This window comes from Alnus glutinosa, chromosome 3 (assembly GCF_958979055.1).
Source record: "Alnus glutinosa chromosome 3, dhAlnGlut1.1, whole genome shotgun sequence".
Classification (NCBI taxonomy): Eukaryota; Viridiplantae; Streptophyta; class Magnoliopsida; order Fagales; family Betulaceae; genus Alnus; species Alnus glutinosa.
The window spans coordinates 15506378-15519877 of record NC_084888.1 but is presented as its reverse complement, the minus strand read 5'-3'; the positions used below and the strand labels follow the sequence as shown (position 1 = coordinate 15519877).

General features: G+C 37.3%; 1 protein-coding gene across 2 annotated transcripts; it reads left to right on the top strand.

Annotated features, from left to right (window-relative positions):
• Window positions 1–545: 545 nt before the first annotated feature.
• On the top strand, window positions 546–12259 carry LOC133862407 (GDSL esterase/lipase 5-like). 2 transcript variants are annotated; one of them, XM_062298208.1, is made up of 5 exons: window positions 546–1018; window positions 1172–1281; window positions 11056–11286; window positions 11373–11628; window positions 11947–12259. In XM_062298208.1, the coding sequence occupies exons 1-5, from the start codon at window positions 724–726 to the stop codon at window positions 12174–12176; spliced, it is 1122 nt and encodes a 373-aa protein (XP_062154192.1). In that variant the 5' UTR covers window positions 546–723; the 3' UTR covers window positions 12177–12259. The 2 variants fall into 2 exon arrangements, with proteins under 2 accessions (XP_062154192.1, XP_062154191.1); XM_062298207.1 differs by having other exon boundaries at window positions 551–1018; window positions 1160–1281.
• Window positions 12260–13500: the final 1241 nt, after the last annotated feature.

Below are 13500 nucleotides of genomic sequence, written 5' to 3'. Positions count from 1 at the left end.
ACAGATTAAAAAAACCCCATGACATTGATCAACTTCTGTTTTCAATGATGCAGTTGTCGAATATATAATGATCCCTATATATAGTTGCTCTTGCTCATATTTTCTTTCACCGTCTTCCATTATGTCAAGAACTCACTCAAGTCATCAAGTCCGTGGCTCTTGCATGTTCAAACAATAATGATTTGCCGAAAGGGGATTCATTACCTAAAAGTCCAATCAGTTGGTGCAGCAAGCATTTGAAATATATATATATATATATTATGCAAAATAATTAGCCTAATTAAAATGCTTCAAACTAGAAATCTTTAGGGGCCGTGGCTAGCTAGCACAAACTTATTCAACTCCACACGTTTCAAAATCAGCTAGCCGTCGTCTGAACAAGGAAAAAAATATATATATACATATTTTTCATGTATTTTTAGTTCGTGACTTCCTAACTGAAATTTTTATAGCCCTTTTCCAACCAAGTCAAGCGTTGAATTTTGCTGCAAAACTATTGGCAAGCTGACGTCTTTCAATTTCTTTGTTTAAGAAAAACACGTTTTCATTCGGGCAGCATGTTAGATCTTGAATCGCGCTGACCGGTCGGAGTTTTGCATTGCACTATAATTAATGATCGTGAATTGGCAAGAATAGTTTTTGTGGTCGTTTCAAAGCGAGCATATAGAAACAAAGTTATGATCATGTTTAATTTAGACACATCTTGGGTGGGTAAATGAAACTATGGTCGGGAAGTCGTCGGCCATGGCAAGCCCAATTAGCTCTTTCTTCCTTATTCTGTTTCTTCATCTAGTCATCCTGCTCCTCCTCTCGACGAGTTGCGGGAGTAGTAGATCCGTGCAGTCAACAAAACATGTTGGCTTGTTCATATTCGGCGACTCTTTCTTAGATGCTGGCAACAACAATTACATCAACACCACAACCCTTGACCAAGCAAATTTCTGGCCTTACGGAGAAACATATTTCAAGCTCCCAACTGGGCGGTTTTCTGATGGCCGATTGGTATCAGATTTTATTGGTAAGATCGCAAAATCTTTTGTCATGTGTTGTCGTTCTTTCTTGTACAAATCTGTTTTGGTTAACTAACAAATATTCTGTCTGCTGTTTCTTAAAATATTATCTTCTTTTCTTGTCTTGTATGCGACCTGTTTCACTGTAGCTGAATACGCAGAGTTGCCATTGATTCCACCCTTTCTTCAACCGGGCAATCCTCAATATTACAACGGAGTGAATTTTGCTTCTGCTGGAGCAGGCGCTCTTGTCCAAACCTTTCAGGGGGAGGTACGTGCATTTCACATCAGAAAGAAACAGACCTTTTTTTTTTCTATTTTTTTTTTTTCTTAAAATTTAATTTTATGAGCAAATGGCATTTGCATTTTATTGTGGTTGTTTAATAATAAGAGATGTTGTACAACCATTTTTTATTTTTAAAATCTATTGTTGAATTTGTGAGTTTAGATAATTAATGACGAATTTGCTCATTTATTGTATGAAAATAAATAAGAGATGTACAAAAAATGAATACCAAACATTTATCTGATTAAATCGTCTCAAACTATTTATTCAAATTTGAAAAATTTCGGATAGATGATTGTGAGAGACTACTTGTGGAATCTATCTGACAAAATAAAAATTAAGCTGTCTAACTACTTATCCGATTAGGTAAATCTCATAAATAATCTCTTATAATTATTTACCTGAAATATCTAAAATTCAAATAAATAATTTGAAAGCATCATCGTACATTTCACTATTAATAATATGTTTCAAGCAGTTGAAAGCTGGCAACCTTTCATTGTGTATTCGTGTGATGAGAGACAGGCATAGATGTCGACTTAAATATGTGGCAAGATATGGAAGCTTTATTTAAGCCAATTTTACTTTTTCAACACCACTTAAAGTTTGGGCCACTAGTTCTAAGAAGCACATGCCTCATTTGTCAAACATCAAGTGAGGCCCAGAAGGTGTTACTAGCTGTCCTGTGTACGTACAGTTTCACAACATTTCTGTCAAAAATGCTCCTGTGGACCCATAATAATACAATATAAAGTCAAGATAAAACAAACTGACTCCACAAATATGACAGGTGAATGCACCACTATTCCTTATGTGTGTTTCTATTTTTTTCTTTTTAAGAAATGTATGATGGAAAAATAATGTAAAAGAGAAAAGAGAAGGGAGCGGGAAGCATTTCTAAGAGTGGAGAATAAGTAAACCTAGTCTATGTAAAAAAAGGAAATCTATTGGAACAAGTGGCTCATATTCGCTTAAGCATAGAGAGAAGTTTGAGAGTACCAATAAAGTTGCTAGTGGACGACTGTCCAGACGGATTCGAGGACTCTCAAACCAGTAAAGTTGCTAGTGGACGACTGTCCAGACGGATTCGAGGAAGCGTCCGGACGCCCACCAGTGTCCGAACACTTCAGCAGACGCAAACCACAGGGACTTAGTGTTCGCACAGCCATCCGGACGACCTAACGGACCCGACCCACCGAGAGCACTTGTTTGCACAATTGTCAGGACATAAATGCGGTAGCTGCGAACGGTGAAGTTCGTATGCTAGCGTCCGGACACTAAGGCTAAGCCGTCCAAATGCACATTGGAGAAACACGGTTTACTGCTAGGTTTACTAGGATATCTTGGGGATAGTACGGTTTCACTATATATATGTTTTATTGTAACCCAAACTAATTGATTGAAGGAATATAGCTACACTCACTCCTGCAGACGTAGGCAAATTGCCGAAGCACGTAAAATCTGTCTTACTTCTCACTTTCTTCTTGTTTTGATTCTATATCATTCATCATTGTTGTGTACGGTAACAACAGAATCAATGATAGTCCTACCAAAAAACTGAATAAAGAGAATAATATAAAAATATTCAAGCATCTCTCCTCAAACTCAAGGTGTAAGCTTAATTTTAGAAAAGAAATTGATTTTTTTATTTATTTATTTTTTTTTTTTGGGACTAGATTTGAATGGACAACACTAAAAATTGAGTGTGAGTTTGGCCTTTAGAATCGTCGATGAAGCTAATGAAGATCATGTGTGGTAAGAGATAAAAAATTTAATGCCAAGCAAGGTAAGGCAAGTGAGCTCACTTGTAACACTGCCAGAGAAGGTGGCCGGCAGGACGCCATAAGAGATGGTTGAAGGGACGCCAAAGGGTCACTGGAAGGACACTAGAGGATGTCACCAAAGGAGGTTGCTGGAGGGATGCCAAAGGCGATGACCGGAGGGACGGCAGCCCCAACGGATGATGGTGGTGGCTCTTGGCTATGAAAATGGTCGGGAGACATCAGTGGAGGACCGGAGCTAGGCCGGTGAATTGGGCCATTATTAGCCTTTGATTGGGCCCGAAAGGCCTGAGTTGACCACATACCTGCATGGGTCATTCACTGTGTTGAGTCAAGTTGAAACCCATGTGTCAAGACTAAATGGGCATGCTTGAATGGACCACAAGTACCAAAAAAGGCATGAAATTTGATTCATCAGATCGAACTCCCGTTGATCGTGTAATACCCCGATTATTATATAGCGTTATAATGACTAATGGGTTTGCTAAGATTCGTTAAGGATTGTTGGAAGTATGAATTTTGACTTTTGCTCTTGACTGAATGTTCAAGTCCAACCTTATTTCGGAACATTCAATGTTGGAATTACAAACGTTTGAGCATTTGTTGTATGCTACAGTTGACCATATATCACAAAGTACAACTCACTTGTTTGACATATATGTCAAAAGGTACACCGAACGTTCGACCAGGGATCACCAAATTTCAACTTAACCTAAAACCGTTGGATAAAATAGTACACTGAACGTTCAACAAAAATGACAGAGTGTTCGATGTTTGGCATAAATCTGTAAGAACAGCTCATCCTTATATTCAGACCTCCCAGACATATAAATACCCACCACCCTCGCCCATTTCACCTCATTTTTGCCTCTTCCTTCAGTGTGACCTTAGAATGAGTGAGAGAGTGTTTTAGAGAGAGAAAATGAACTCTCTTAGTTCTTGTTCTTCGAAGGAGGTAACATTCCTAGCCCAAATCTTTTTTTTTTTTTTTTGTTATGCTGTTTAGTTAGTCTTCATGCCCTAGATTTTAGTTTTGTATCTCTGGTTGGTTTTTTGTTTTAAGACTAGATTAATGTTGTGAAAATAAATATTGACTTCTAATTTAACCAAATGTGTTTGTTTGTGTGCAACCAAATATCTTAAATGCGGAATTTAAAGAAGACAAGATATTTGTTACGAAGTGGAAACTCTGTGAAGAGAAAAAACCACTCTGGGGCAGCCAAACCTAGGAAATCCACTATCCAAAAACAAAGCTAGTTACAAGACACTCGTACTCACAAACCCTTATGCAGTAGTCATACCTTTAACTCTAACACGAAGCACATCGTGAACGCTTCCCAACCAGATCTTCTATTTGAAGGGGTTTTTGATGGATTCCTTTACCTTAGGGCCTACCCCTAAGATAGACTTCACACGAACAGTTGAGCACACTGGCAACGGCTTGAGAGCTAGCAGATCTTCGATTCTCCATAAACACTCTCTCAAAGCTAACAGAATTCAATACCGAATTCTATACAAAACACAAGCCTAGGGCCCTTTATTTATAGGCTTACAAGAAACCTAAAACTGCTAAGATTCGGGCTTTGGCTGGCGAGCGTCCGGATGGAAGTTAGCCTCGTCCGGACGGTTTTCTACTATATCCTTTCAGAAACAGCGCAATTCTATCTTTATCAGGTTTAAGTCTGGACAGCTTGACTGAGCGTCCGAACGGCCTTCGCTCAAATCCTTTCCGTGTTCGAACGAAACTTTGGAATTTATTGAAATACTGGACATCGTCCGAACGTGTTGCCATGTCGTCCGGACTGCTTGCAGAGACTTCTCAAACAATGTCAACTTCTAAAATCCAACTCCTTGTTGAATACTGATTGACCTAGCGTCCGGACGATGTTGCTCTAACGTCCGAACATCTTCATCATTATCTGCTGGACATTGAGGGGCATCCGGACGCCTTCAAAGGCTCATCCTGAAGGTTGCACAGGAACCGGTTGTTCTGACTTGGAAATTGCATGGAATCTTCGTGGACCTCTTCTTAGAAACTTGTGACCATACACATGGCATGAAATGAGACACTGTCCATATTACTTGAAGACTCTGAATAGAACCGATAATCCTGTTTAAAAAGCAACCGTTACATAAAGTGTTTTTGTTAACCAGAATGTTACCAATATAAAATACAAACAAACTTTCCATTTGGCCATTCTAGGACAAAAAAACACTTGACCGGTTTGGAAATACATTCTCGGTCCAAAACAAAAAATATTCCCTATTTTTGTCTCAAAAGGACAAAAGGTAAACAGAGTATAAGAGAAAACCGCAATTACTAAAATTCAAAACAACAAGAATAATAGTAAAGTGTCTCATCAAAAGCTCAAATCAACATAAGAGAAAACCGAAACCTCAAGATACCACATTTCCTGAATTTTAGCCACTTCGGCTTGTTGCTCCTGAAGCTGGGAAACCATGGACTGAAAAAAATTTAGTCACTTGAGTCTTCTAGCCCGAAACTGATCATCCGTAGAAAGAAATCCTCTAGGCAAGTGGTCTACAAGATAATAAAGAAGATTCACCACTGAATCTCTAGTTGGTACAGATCTTAGAGGAAAAGGTTACGGAAGACTCTATATGAGCAGGGGGAATGAGCTCATCTAAAATTTGAGATCTTTGGAACATATGATTTCAACACTAGTTTGTTTTCCAAAGAGTCCTCTGTCTGACACTATGCTGGAAAGCCACCGGACAACGTATTCCTGAAAATATTTAAACAAAAATCTATCCAAAAATAACAACACAAGGAAATATTAGATCCTGTTAGTTTCAAAAAGAATGTGGTATTATGATGGCCATCAATTGGATGCATAAAGAAATACAAAAGTAGATATAGCAATCCAAAAAAAACATAGATTAGTAATAACCATCCAGCATATAACAGAAAAAGATATTCATGCACAATCTCTCAAATCATAATGAATTAGAGATTCCAATATTCTAAAAAGAACCAAAGCTTAAGAGAATAAGGAAAGTCAAAGGAAATACCTGGGAATGAGAAAAGATGTGAAGACAATGCCAAAATCTCAAAATTAGTCCGAGAGAAAACACACACAACACAACATGATAGAACAAGCAAAAAGTAGTGTGTGTGTGTGTGTGTGTGTGTGTGTGTGTGTGTGTGTGTGTGTGCGTGTTTGGCAGAGAAAACAAAAAGCTCGCGTCCGGACGTGGTACATACTCGTCTAGACGGCATGCTGTTAGATAAGAGATCGACAGAGCCGAGCACGTCTGGACGCAAGAACATGTCCGTCTGGACGCTTCACACTAGAAGCTGAAAAACAGAGGGAAATATGCAGAAAAAAATAAATAAATAAAAAATAAAAATTTCCTAACGTTAGCTTCAGAACACATATGTATAAATAACTAAGAAAATAGTCAAATAGCATTTTAAAAATATACCAAGATATAATTGAGAGATAAGAGTTAATAAGCACAAAAATTTCCCTGCAGATAGAAATTTTTCAATAGTAAACTTAACTCATGCAATGCGTGTGTGTGTGAAAGCTTTCTCAATAAGGTATGAAGTTCACTGATATGACTTAAAGCAATCGAATTTTCTAAATAAGAAAGAAAATCAATGTTAGATCAGTCAAAAGTCAAACCTTATTTTACTAGGGCCTAGCCACCCTCATATGATACACTCTCCCTAAGCTGCATCACTTTTCTTTTACTTCATCCTTTAGTGACCGTCTATTTCCCCAATGATTTGGTCATTGACTATTTCTACACGGACAAGTTCAAGAACAGATTTATAGCACAAAAGCAGTGGATCTTTTTATTTATCCGTATTTTTTTTTAATTTTGAATGTTTTTTATCACTTGGTGCTGCAACTTAGAAAGAATGCCAGAATTTATGGGTTCTAGGTTCAACTAGCAAGTTTGGTCAATTTGACCATCTTAGCAAAAAACCTCTCTCATTAGAATTTCCAGAAGCTAAAAGTCAGAGAAAAAAAAAAATACCTTAGGGGAGCTTTGGATAATGCACAATTTTTCATTGCATGAGAAAAGCAACTATCTAGAATTAAGATGCACAGGAAAACTTCGCAGATATCAGACATAAACTTTCAATCATATATAATCATAATTATTAATGCATAATGAACTGAGATATCAGGCAAAAACACATACAATATCTGAAAAGCAACTCAAAAAAAAAAAAAAAAAATTTGCATCTTCTCCCCCAGTTTGTTTTTTTTTTTTTTTTTTTTTTTTTTTTTTTTTTTTTTTTTCTTTTGGTTGAAAACAATAAAATAGAAAAACAACAAAAACATGCTTACACAGAGAAGAAGACAGTTTAGTCCAAGCATGTAAGATAAGAGCAAACTTGAACTCAGGGAGAGAGGTTTGACTATATCAAGACAGAAAAGCAGTGACATGCTTTCTCTATCATCTCTAGAATGTACCTGTAGAAAATTCTCAAAGCAACAAAGAGAAAATCTATGGATAGAAAAGGTGGTTCCTCAAACAGAATGCAAGGCAAAAATAGAATATATAAGATATGACAATCAATGGAATGCAAACATACCTAGTATGCACTAGGATTTAGGAACCAAAATCCTAGGCATGGTGAGACTGCACCTATACTAGGTGAGTCCACTCCCCCTCAAGGGGTGAATGATCTCATCCTTTCTGACCCAACCCTGGTGTACTCGTGGTAGATGTAATCGGGTATTGCTCTTACTGTCCATTCTCCTCACCATCCCTTGTAACAAGCTCAGCAACCTTTCGTAGGCATGGTTGTTATCAGGCTTTTGCGGCAATTTTCTTGTAGTGCCTTGATGTGTTCTTCGGAACAGACCGCTGTTGTTGCCGCTGATGCCATGGAACCTGATGTCCCGCCGAAGGTAGAGTACCTGATGTGGTCTTAGTAGGCAACTTCCTCTATGCCTTCTTCTTTTGAGCTTGGAGCTGTGAACATTTGGGTCGAATGTAACCGGTGGTGCCGCAGTGATGACAGCTGGGCAGGCTTCTTTTTTTGGAATGTTGCTTGACTTTCTCTACAGAAATATGGTTAGCATTCTTACAAAAAATATTTCTCTTACCTTTTATATGTCTCCTATGCGGAGGGACATATTTTGATGAGGAATAATCTTCAACTTCACTTTTCCTCATAACATCTTGCTTAATCCAAGGCCTGTGAGATTTCAACAAATAACAATTTGGCCTAATATGACCAATCTTCCCACAATTATGGCACTTAGGAATAAACTTACCTTGTATTCCTGATTCATTGGAGTTAGGCATCACATAATTAGTTAAGCAAGAATTATCTAAACAAGCTGTATCTTTTATCACAGGCTTAATATCAACAAAATCTAATTCAGAATCAGAAGCATGTGAAGTAGAAGTACTTAAATCAAGCTTGTTAGAAATATATGTATGAATACAAAGCATGCTTTTCAAATTATTACTAGAGAATTTTTTCAAGAGATCCTCTGATTCTTTTAATTTATTCTCTAGTGCATCAACAGTATCAAAAAGCATGGTATTCTCAGATTTCAAAGAGTCAATCAAAACATGTGATTCAGATAATTGTAAAAACAAAGACTCTTTTTCTTACTTAATCTTCTTGAGTTCTCTATTAGATTTCTTAAAGAGTTTACCTGTCAAAATGGCATCTTTAGAGAAAACATAAAAATCATCTTCAGAGAACTCATGAAGATTTATGTTAGAAGAAGTAATGGATCACACTCAAGAAATAAATCTAAAATACAAGTGTAACCTGCTTTGATACCAATTGAAAATAAATATTGACTTCTAATTTAACCAAGTGTGTGTGTTTGAATGCAACCAAATATCTTAAATGCGGAATTTAAAGAAGACAAGATATTTGTTACGAAGTGGAAACTCTGTGAAGAGAAAAAACCACTCCGGGGCAGCCAAACCCAGAAAATCCACTATCCAAAAACAAAGCTAGTTACAAGACACTCGTACTCACATACCCTTATGCAGTAGTCATACCTTTAACTCTGATACGAAACCCATCGTGAACGCTTCCCAACCAGATCTTCCATCTGAAGGGATTTTTGATGGATTCCTTTACCTTAGGGCCAACCTCTAAGATAGAATTCACACGAACAGTTGAGCACACACCAGCAACGGCTTGAGAGCTAGCAGATCTTCAATTCTCTCTAAACACTCTCTCAAAGCTAAGAGAATTGAATACCGAATTCTGTACAAAACATAAGCCTAGGGCCCTCTATTTATAGGCTTACAGGAAACCTAAAACTGCTGAGATCGAACTCTGGCTGGCGAGCGTCCGGACGGAAGTTAGCCTTGTTCGGACAGTTTTCTGCAATATCCTTTCAAAAACAGCGCAATTCTATCTTTATCAGGTTTACGTTCGGACGGCTTGACCGAGCGTCCGGACGGTCTTCGCTAAAATCCTTTCCGAGTTTGAACAGAACTCTGGAATATTCTAAAATACTGGACATCGTCTGGACGTGTTGCATGTCGTCCAGACAGCTTGCAGAGACTTCCCAATCAGTGTCGACTTATGAAATCCAACTCCTTGTTGAATACTAATTGACCTAGCATTCGGACAGTGTTGCTCTGACGTCCGGATATCTTCATCATTGTCTGCTGGACACTAAGGTGCGTCCGGACTCCTTCAAAGGCTCGTCCGGACGATTGCACAGGAACCGGTTGTTTTGACTTGGAAATTGCATGGAATCTTCATGGACCTCTTCTTAGAAACTTGTGACCATACACATGGCATGAAATGAGATACTGTCCATATTACTTTAAAACTCTGAATAGAACCGACAATCCTTTTTAAAAAGCAACCGTTACATAAAGTGTTTTTGTCAACCAGAATGTTGCCAATATAAAATACTAACATGTTGGATTATTGATTTATCATTGAGGCTTAGGACTCTATTAAGGATCATATTAAGACCTTAGTACTCGATTAGAATGGGTTTTCTAGCTTTTAGGCCCAGAAATCAGACTTTGCCCCAACACCAAATATTCAACCCTGCACTGGACGAATGTTCGATGTTGAGGCCGAACATTAGACTCTTTTGTCCAAATGTTCAACTAACGGGCAGAAAGCCTATTTTGGACTTATTTAGGATTTAAGACTTGTTTAGCTTGGGATTAGGACTGATGATAAGTCTTTTAAAAGATTTCAAAGTTGTGGAGTCTCATTAGGACTTTACAGTGGAGCTTTATGATACAAGTGAGTAAAAACTCATATGGATACTTGTTATTATTTTTCCCGCATAGCATGCTCAACATGTATATGCTTGTGATCTATGTTGCTAGCACATATAGGCGCATTGGAGTGTCAGCATTGAGGTCATGCAGAGATCGTAGTGCTAGAATGGGCTAAACCTTTTGTGGTAGTTGTTTTGCGGGTGGCACGTGGCGACTTGTGTGGTGGCCGTTGAGATGACTTTTCTACAGATTGACGAATCTGTACCTTGCAAACCTGATTCTTGTTCTACTTTTCTAGAATATGGTTTAAGGATGGCTGGGAAGACTTTGATAATGAAAGCGGAGGCGTGTGGCGGGGTGTGGAAGACTAGAATAGTTGAGAGATCGTTAGAAAGCACGGTAGGAAAAAATGAAAGACGTTTGTTGAAGGCCACAAAAAAAATGACTTGCATACCATGTAGAAATATATGATGGGAAAATAATATGAAAGAGAAAAGAGAGCAGAAGCGGAGAGAAAAATTGATGAAGCGTTAAAGCTGTATTTTGTATTTAAGTAATATAATAAATTGTATTACAATGATCTCTATTTATAGAGAGGTTAGGAGTAGTGAATAAGTAAACCTAGACTAAATAAGAAAGGGAATCAATGAAAATCCTACAAGAAAACTAAATACAGAGAATAATTTAAAAATATTCTAACACTTTGTTTGTTTGTTTTTTTCTTTTCTTTTCTTTTTTTTTTTTTTTATTTTTTTTTTATTTTTTTTTCCAGGTTATTGATCTCAAAACACAGCTATATTACTATAAGAAGGTGGAGGCATGGTTGAGACACAAGTTAGGCAATGCTGAAGCCAAAACAACATTATCAAGAGCCGTGTACCTGTTCAGCATTGGAAGCAATGATTACATGAGTCCTTTCTTAACCAATTCAACTATACTCAACTCTTATTCCAAATCAGAATATGTTGGGATTGTAATTGGAAACTTGACATCCGTCATCAGAGTAAGCTCTACCCCTCTATTCTTTTCTCCATGACCAAAAATTCCATAGTAAAAACAATCTATTTTGGGACATTTCCATTCTCACAGGCTATATATAAAAGAGGTGGTAGGAAATTTGGGTTCATCAATTTGCCACCCTTGGGCTGTCTTCCAGGCATGAGAATCATCAAACCAGAAAACAATGGTAGCTGCTTGGAGGAAGTTTCCTCGCTAGCCAAGTTACACAACATAGCTTTGTCCATGCTCCTCCCAATATTAGAGAAGCAGTTAAAGGGGTTCAGATATTCGTTTTTTAACTTCAACATCAATCTCAGACAAAGAATGAATCATCCCTCAAAATATGGTATGTATGTACATGTGCATCCTTTACCACCCTTATCACATGCTATATGTATTAGATGCAACATCCATTGTCAGTTCCCTTTTTTTTTTTTTTTTTACTTGTGAGGTGTAAGTCGATGGGCTCCAGCCCGGAAACTTGATTATGGTGGACATTTGTCTAGCCAATTAGATGTTTAGAAAAACGTGATGGCACCTTTTTCTCAGTCAAATAAGTTTTTCCTGGGCCCAAGTCAAACTGTCCACCCTATACAATCAAGTTTCTGCCAATTGCGTTCTCTTTTGAGCAACGTTGAAAATTGTTTGAATTTTTTTTATGAAGGTTTCAAGGATGGGAGAGAGGCATGTTGTGGGACAGGGAAGTTCAGAGGAGTATTCAGTTGTGGAGGAAAAAGATTAGTGAAGGAGTTCCAACTGTGTAAGAATCCCAGCCAACATATCTTTTGGGACTCTTACCATCTCACAGAAAGGCTTCACAAGCAATTGGCAGATCAAATGTGGAGTGGGGAAAGCAACGCTTACAACCTTAGGGATTTATTCCAATCTCTTTGAGTCTTTTAATATTTTAAACTAATGTGTCTTAAGTGCTTCAATCTTACATGAATTAGAGCGAATGACATAGAAGTTGTGCCTCCTATTCTTCTATCCTAGTAATAATAATATTTTTAAAAAAAATGTCAAAATTGTAACTTCTAATTTTTTTTATTGGCTTCGGAAAAGGCATTAGAAAAGGGAAAAGTATAAACAGATTTTTACAAGGAAACTTATGTGATATAAAGGTTCCTTATTTAATTTTGTAAAATCTCAAGAAAATCACTAGCTACATTTTTGCTATAACCCCAAAAAGAATAGTCAATTTGGAGCTTCACTATAATCACTTATGAAGACTAGTTTTACCAAGTAGGTAAGCAATGTGGGACTCAACATCTATGAGTATCTTTATAAACTACACACTCTATGTGAGCTACCCATCTTCCCAATATGGGACCGGATTGCAACAAACTCCCTCCTTAAACCCATTACCTCATCGTCAGGGCCACGTCATGTGGCGCTAACAGTACCACATGGCGTTATAATTTTTCTTTGATACCATCTGTAACTACCTAAAGAAAGCGCTTGCCACATCTGCTACCACCTTGAAAAAACTAGAGAAAACGTTAGCTACATGTACGCTATCATATCAAATTGACTAGTTCTTTTGTGGTGATAACAAATGTGACTAACACTTTTTTCCGGGTTGTAACAAATTTGGTACCGTCATTTGTAATAGTAATATATTCATTGTTTTTCTTTATCGATTTGGTTGTGGTCGAATTTCTTTCTTTTTTCTTTAATGTTGATTAATAAGTGTGATTTAGATAACTGATACCAAAAAATTAAAACAATACGTAAAAGCCCATGTGGTAAGTGGAATAGACCACTAGAATGGAATAACTATTTCTATATATGTAATAGCTATTCTTTTGTTTGGTTGTGTTAAAGTATTAATTAAATGATTAAATTTAGCTGATAGAAAGAAATGAAATTAATCATTTAATCCATACTTTTACACTCCCCCTTACCAATGAAATTAATCATTTAATCCATACTTTTACACTCCCCCTTACCGCCTTACGTCTGGGCTCAAACTCTCTTTTAATAGATGAGGCCCAACACGTGGAATATTTCATTGAAATGGAGAGCCAATGACTGAAACAAGGTTTGAACTCAAGACCTTTCTCTCTGATACCATGTTAAATCACCACTTATCCCAAAATTAGCTTAAACATTTCAATTAAATATTTCACGTGTTGGGCCTCACCTATTAAAAGGGAGTTTAAGCCTGCAACGCTTGGAAAATTCAAGCTGTTAAAAACTCATTGATATTGTTGAGGAA

What these genes read in the sequence shown, in the direction of transcription:
- LOC133862407 (XM_062298207.1), top strand. Translation starts at nt 724, where the DNA reads ATGGTCGGGAAGTCGTCGGCCATGGCAAGCCCAATTAGCTCTTTCTTC. An exon ending in ATTGGTATCAGATTTTATTG is followed by an intron (nt 1,019 to 1,159) that starts GTAAGATCGCAA and finishes GTTTCACTGTAG; the next exon opens with CTGAATACGCAGAGTTGCCA. An exon ending in ACTTGACATCCGTCATCAGA is followed by an intron (nt 11,287 to 11,372) that starts GTAAGCTCTACC and finishes CCATTCTCACAG; the next exon opens with GCTATATATAAAAGAGGTGG.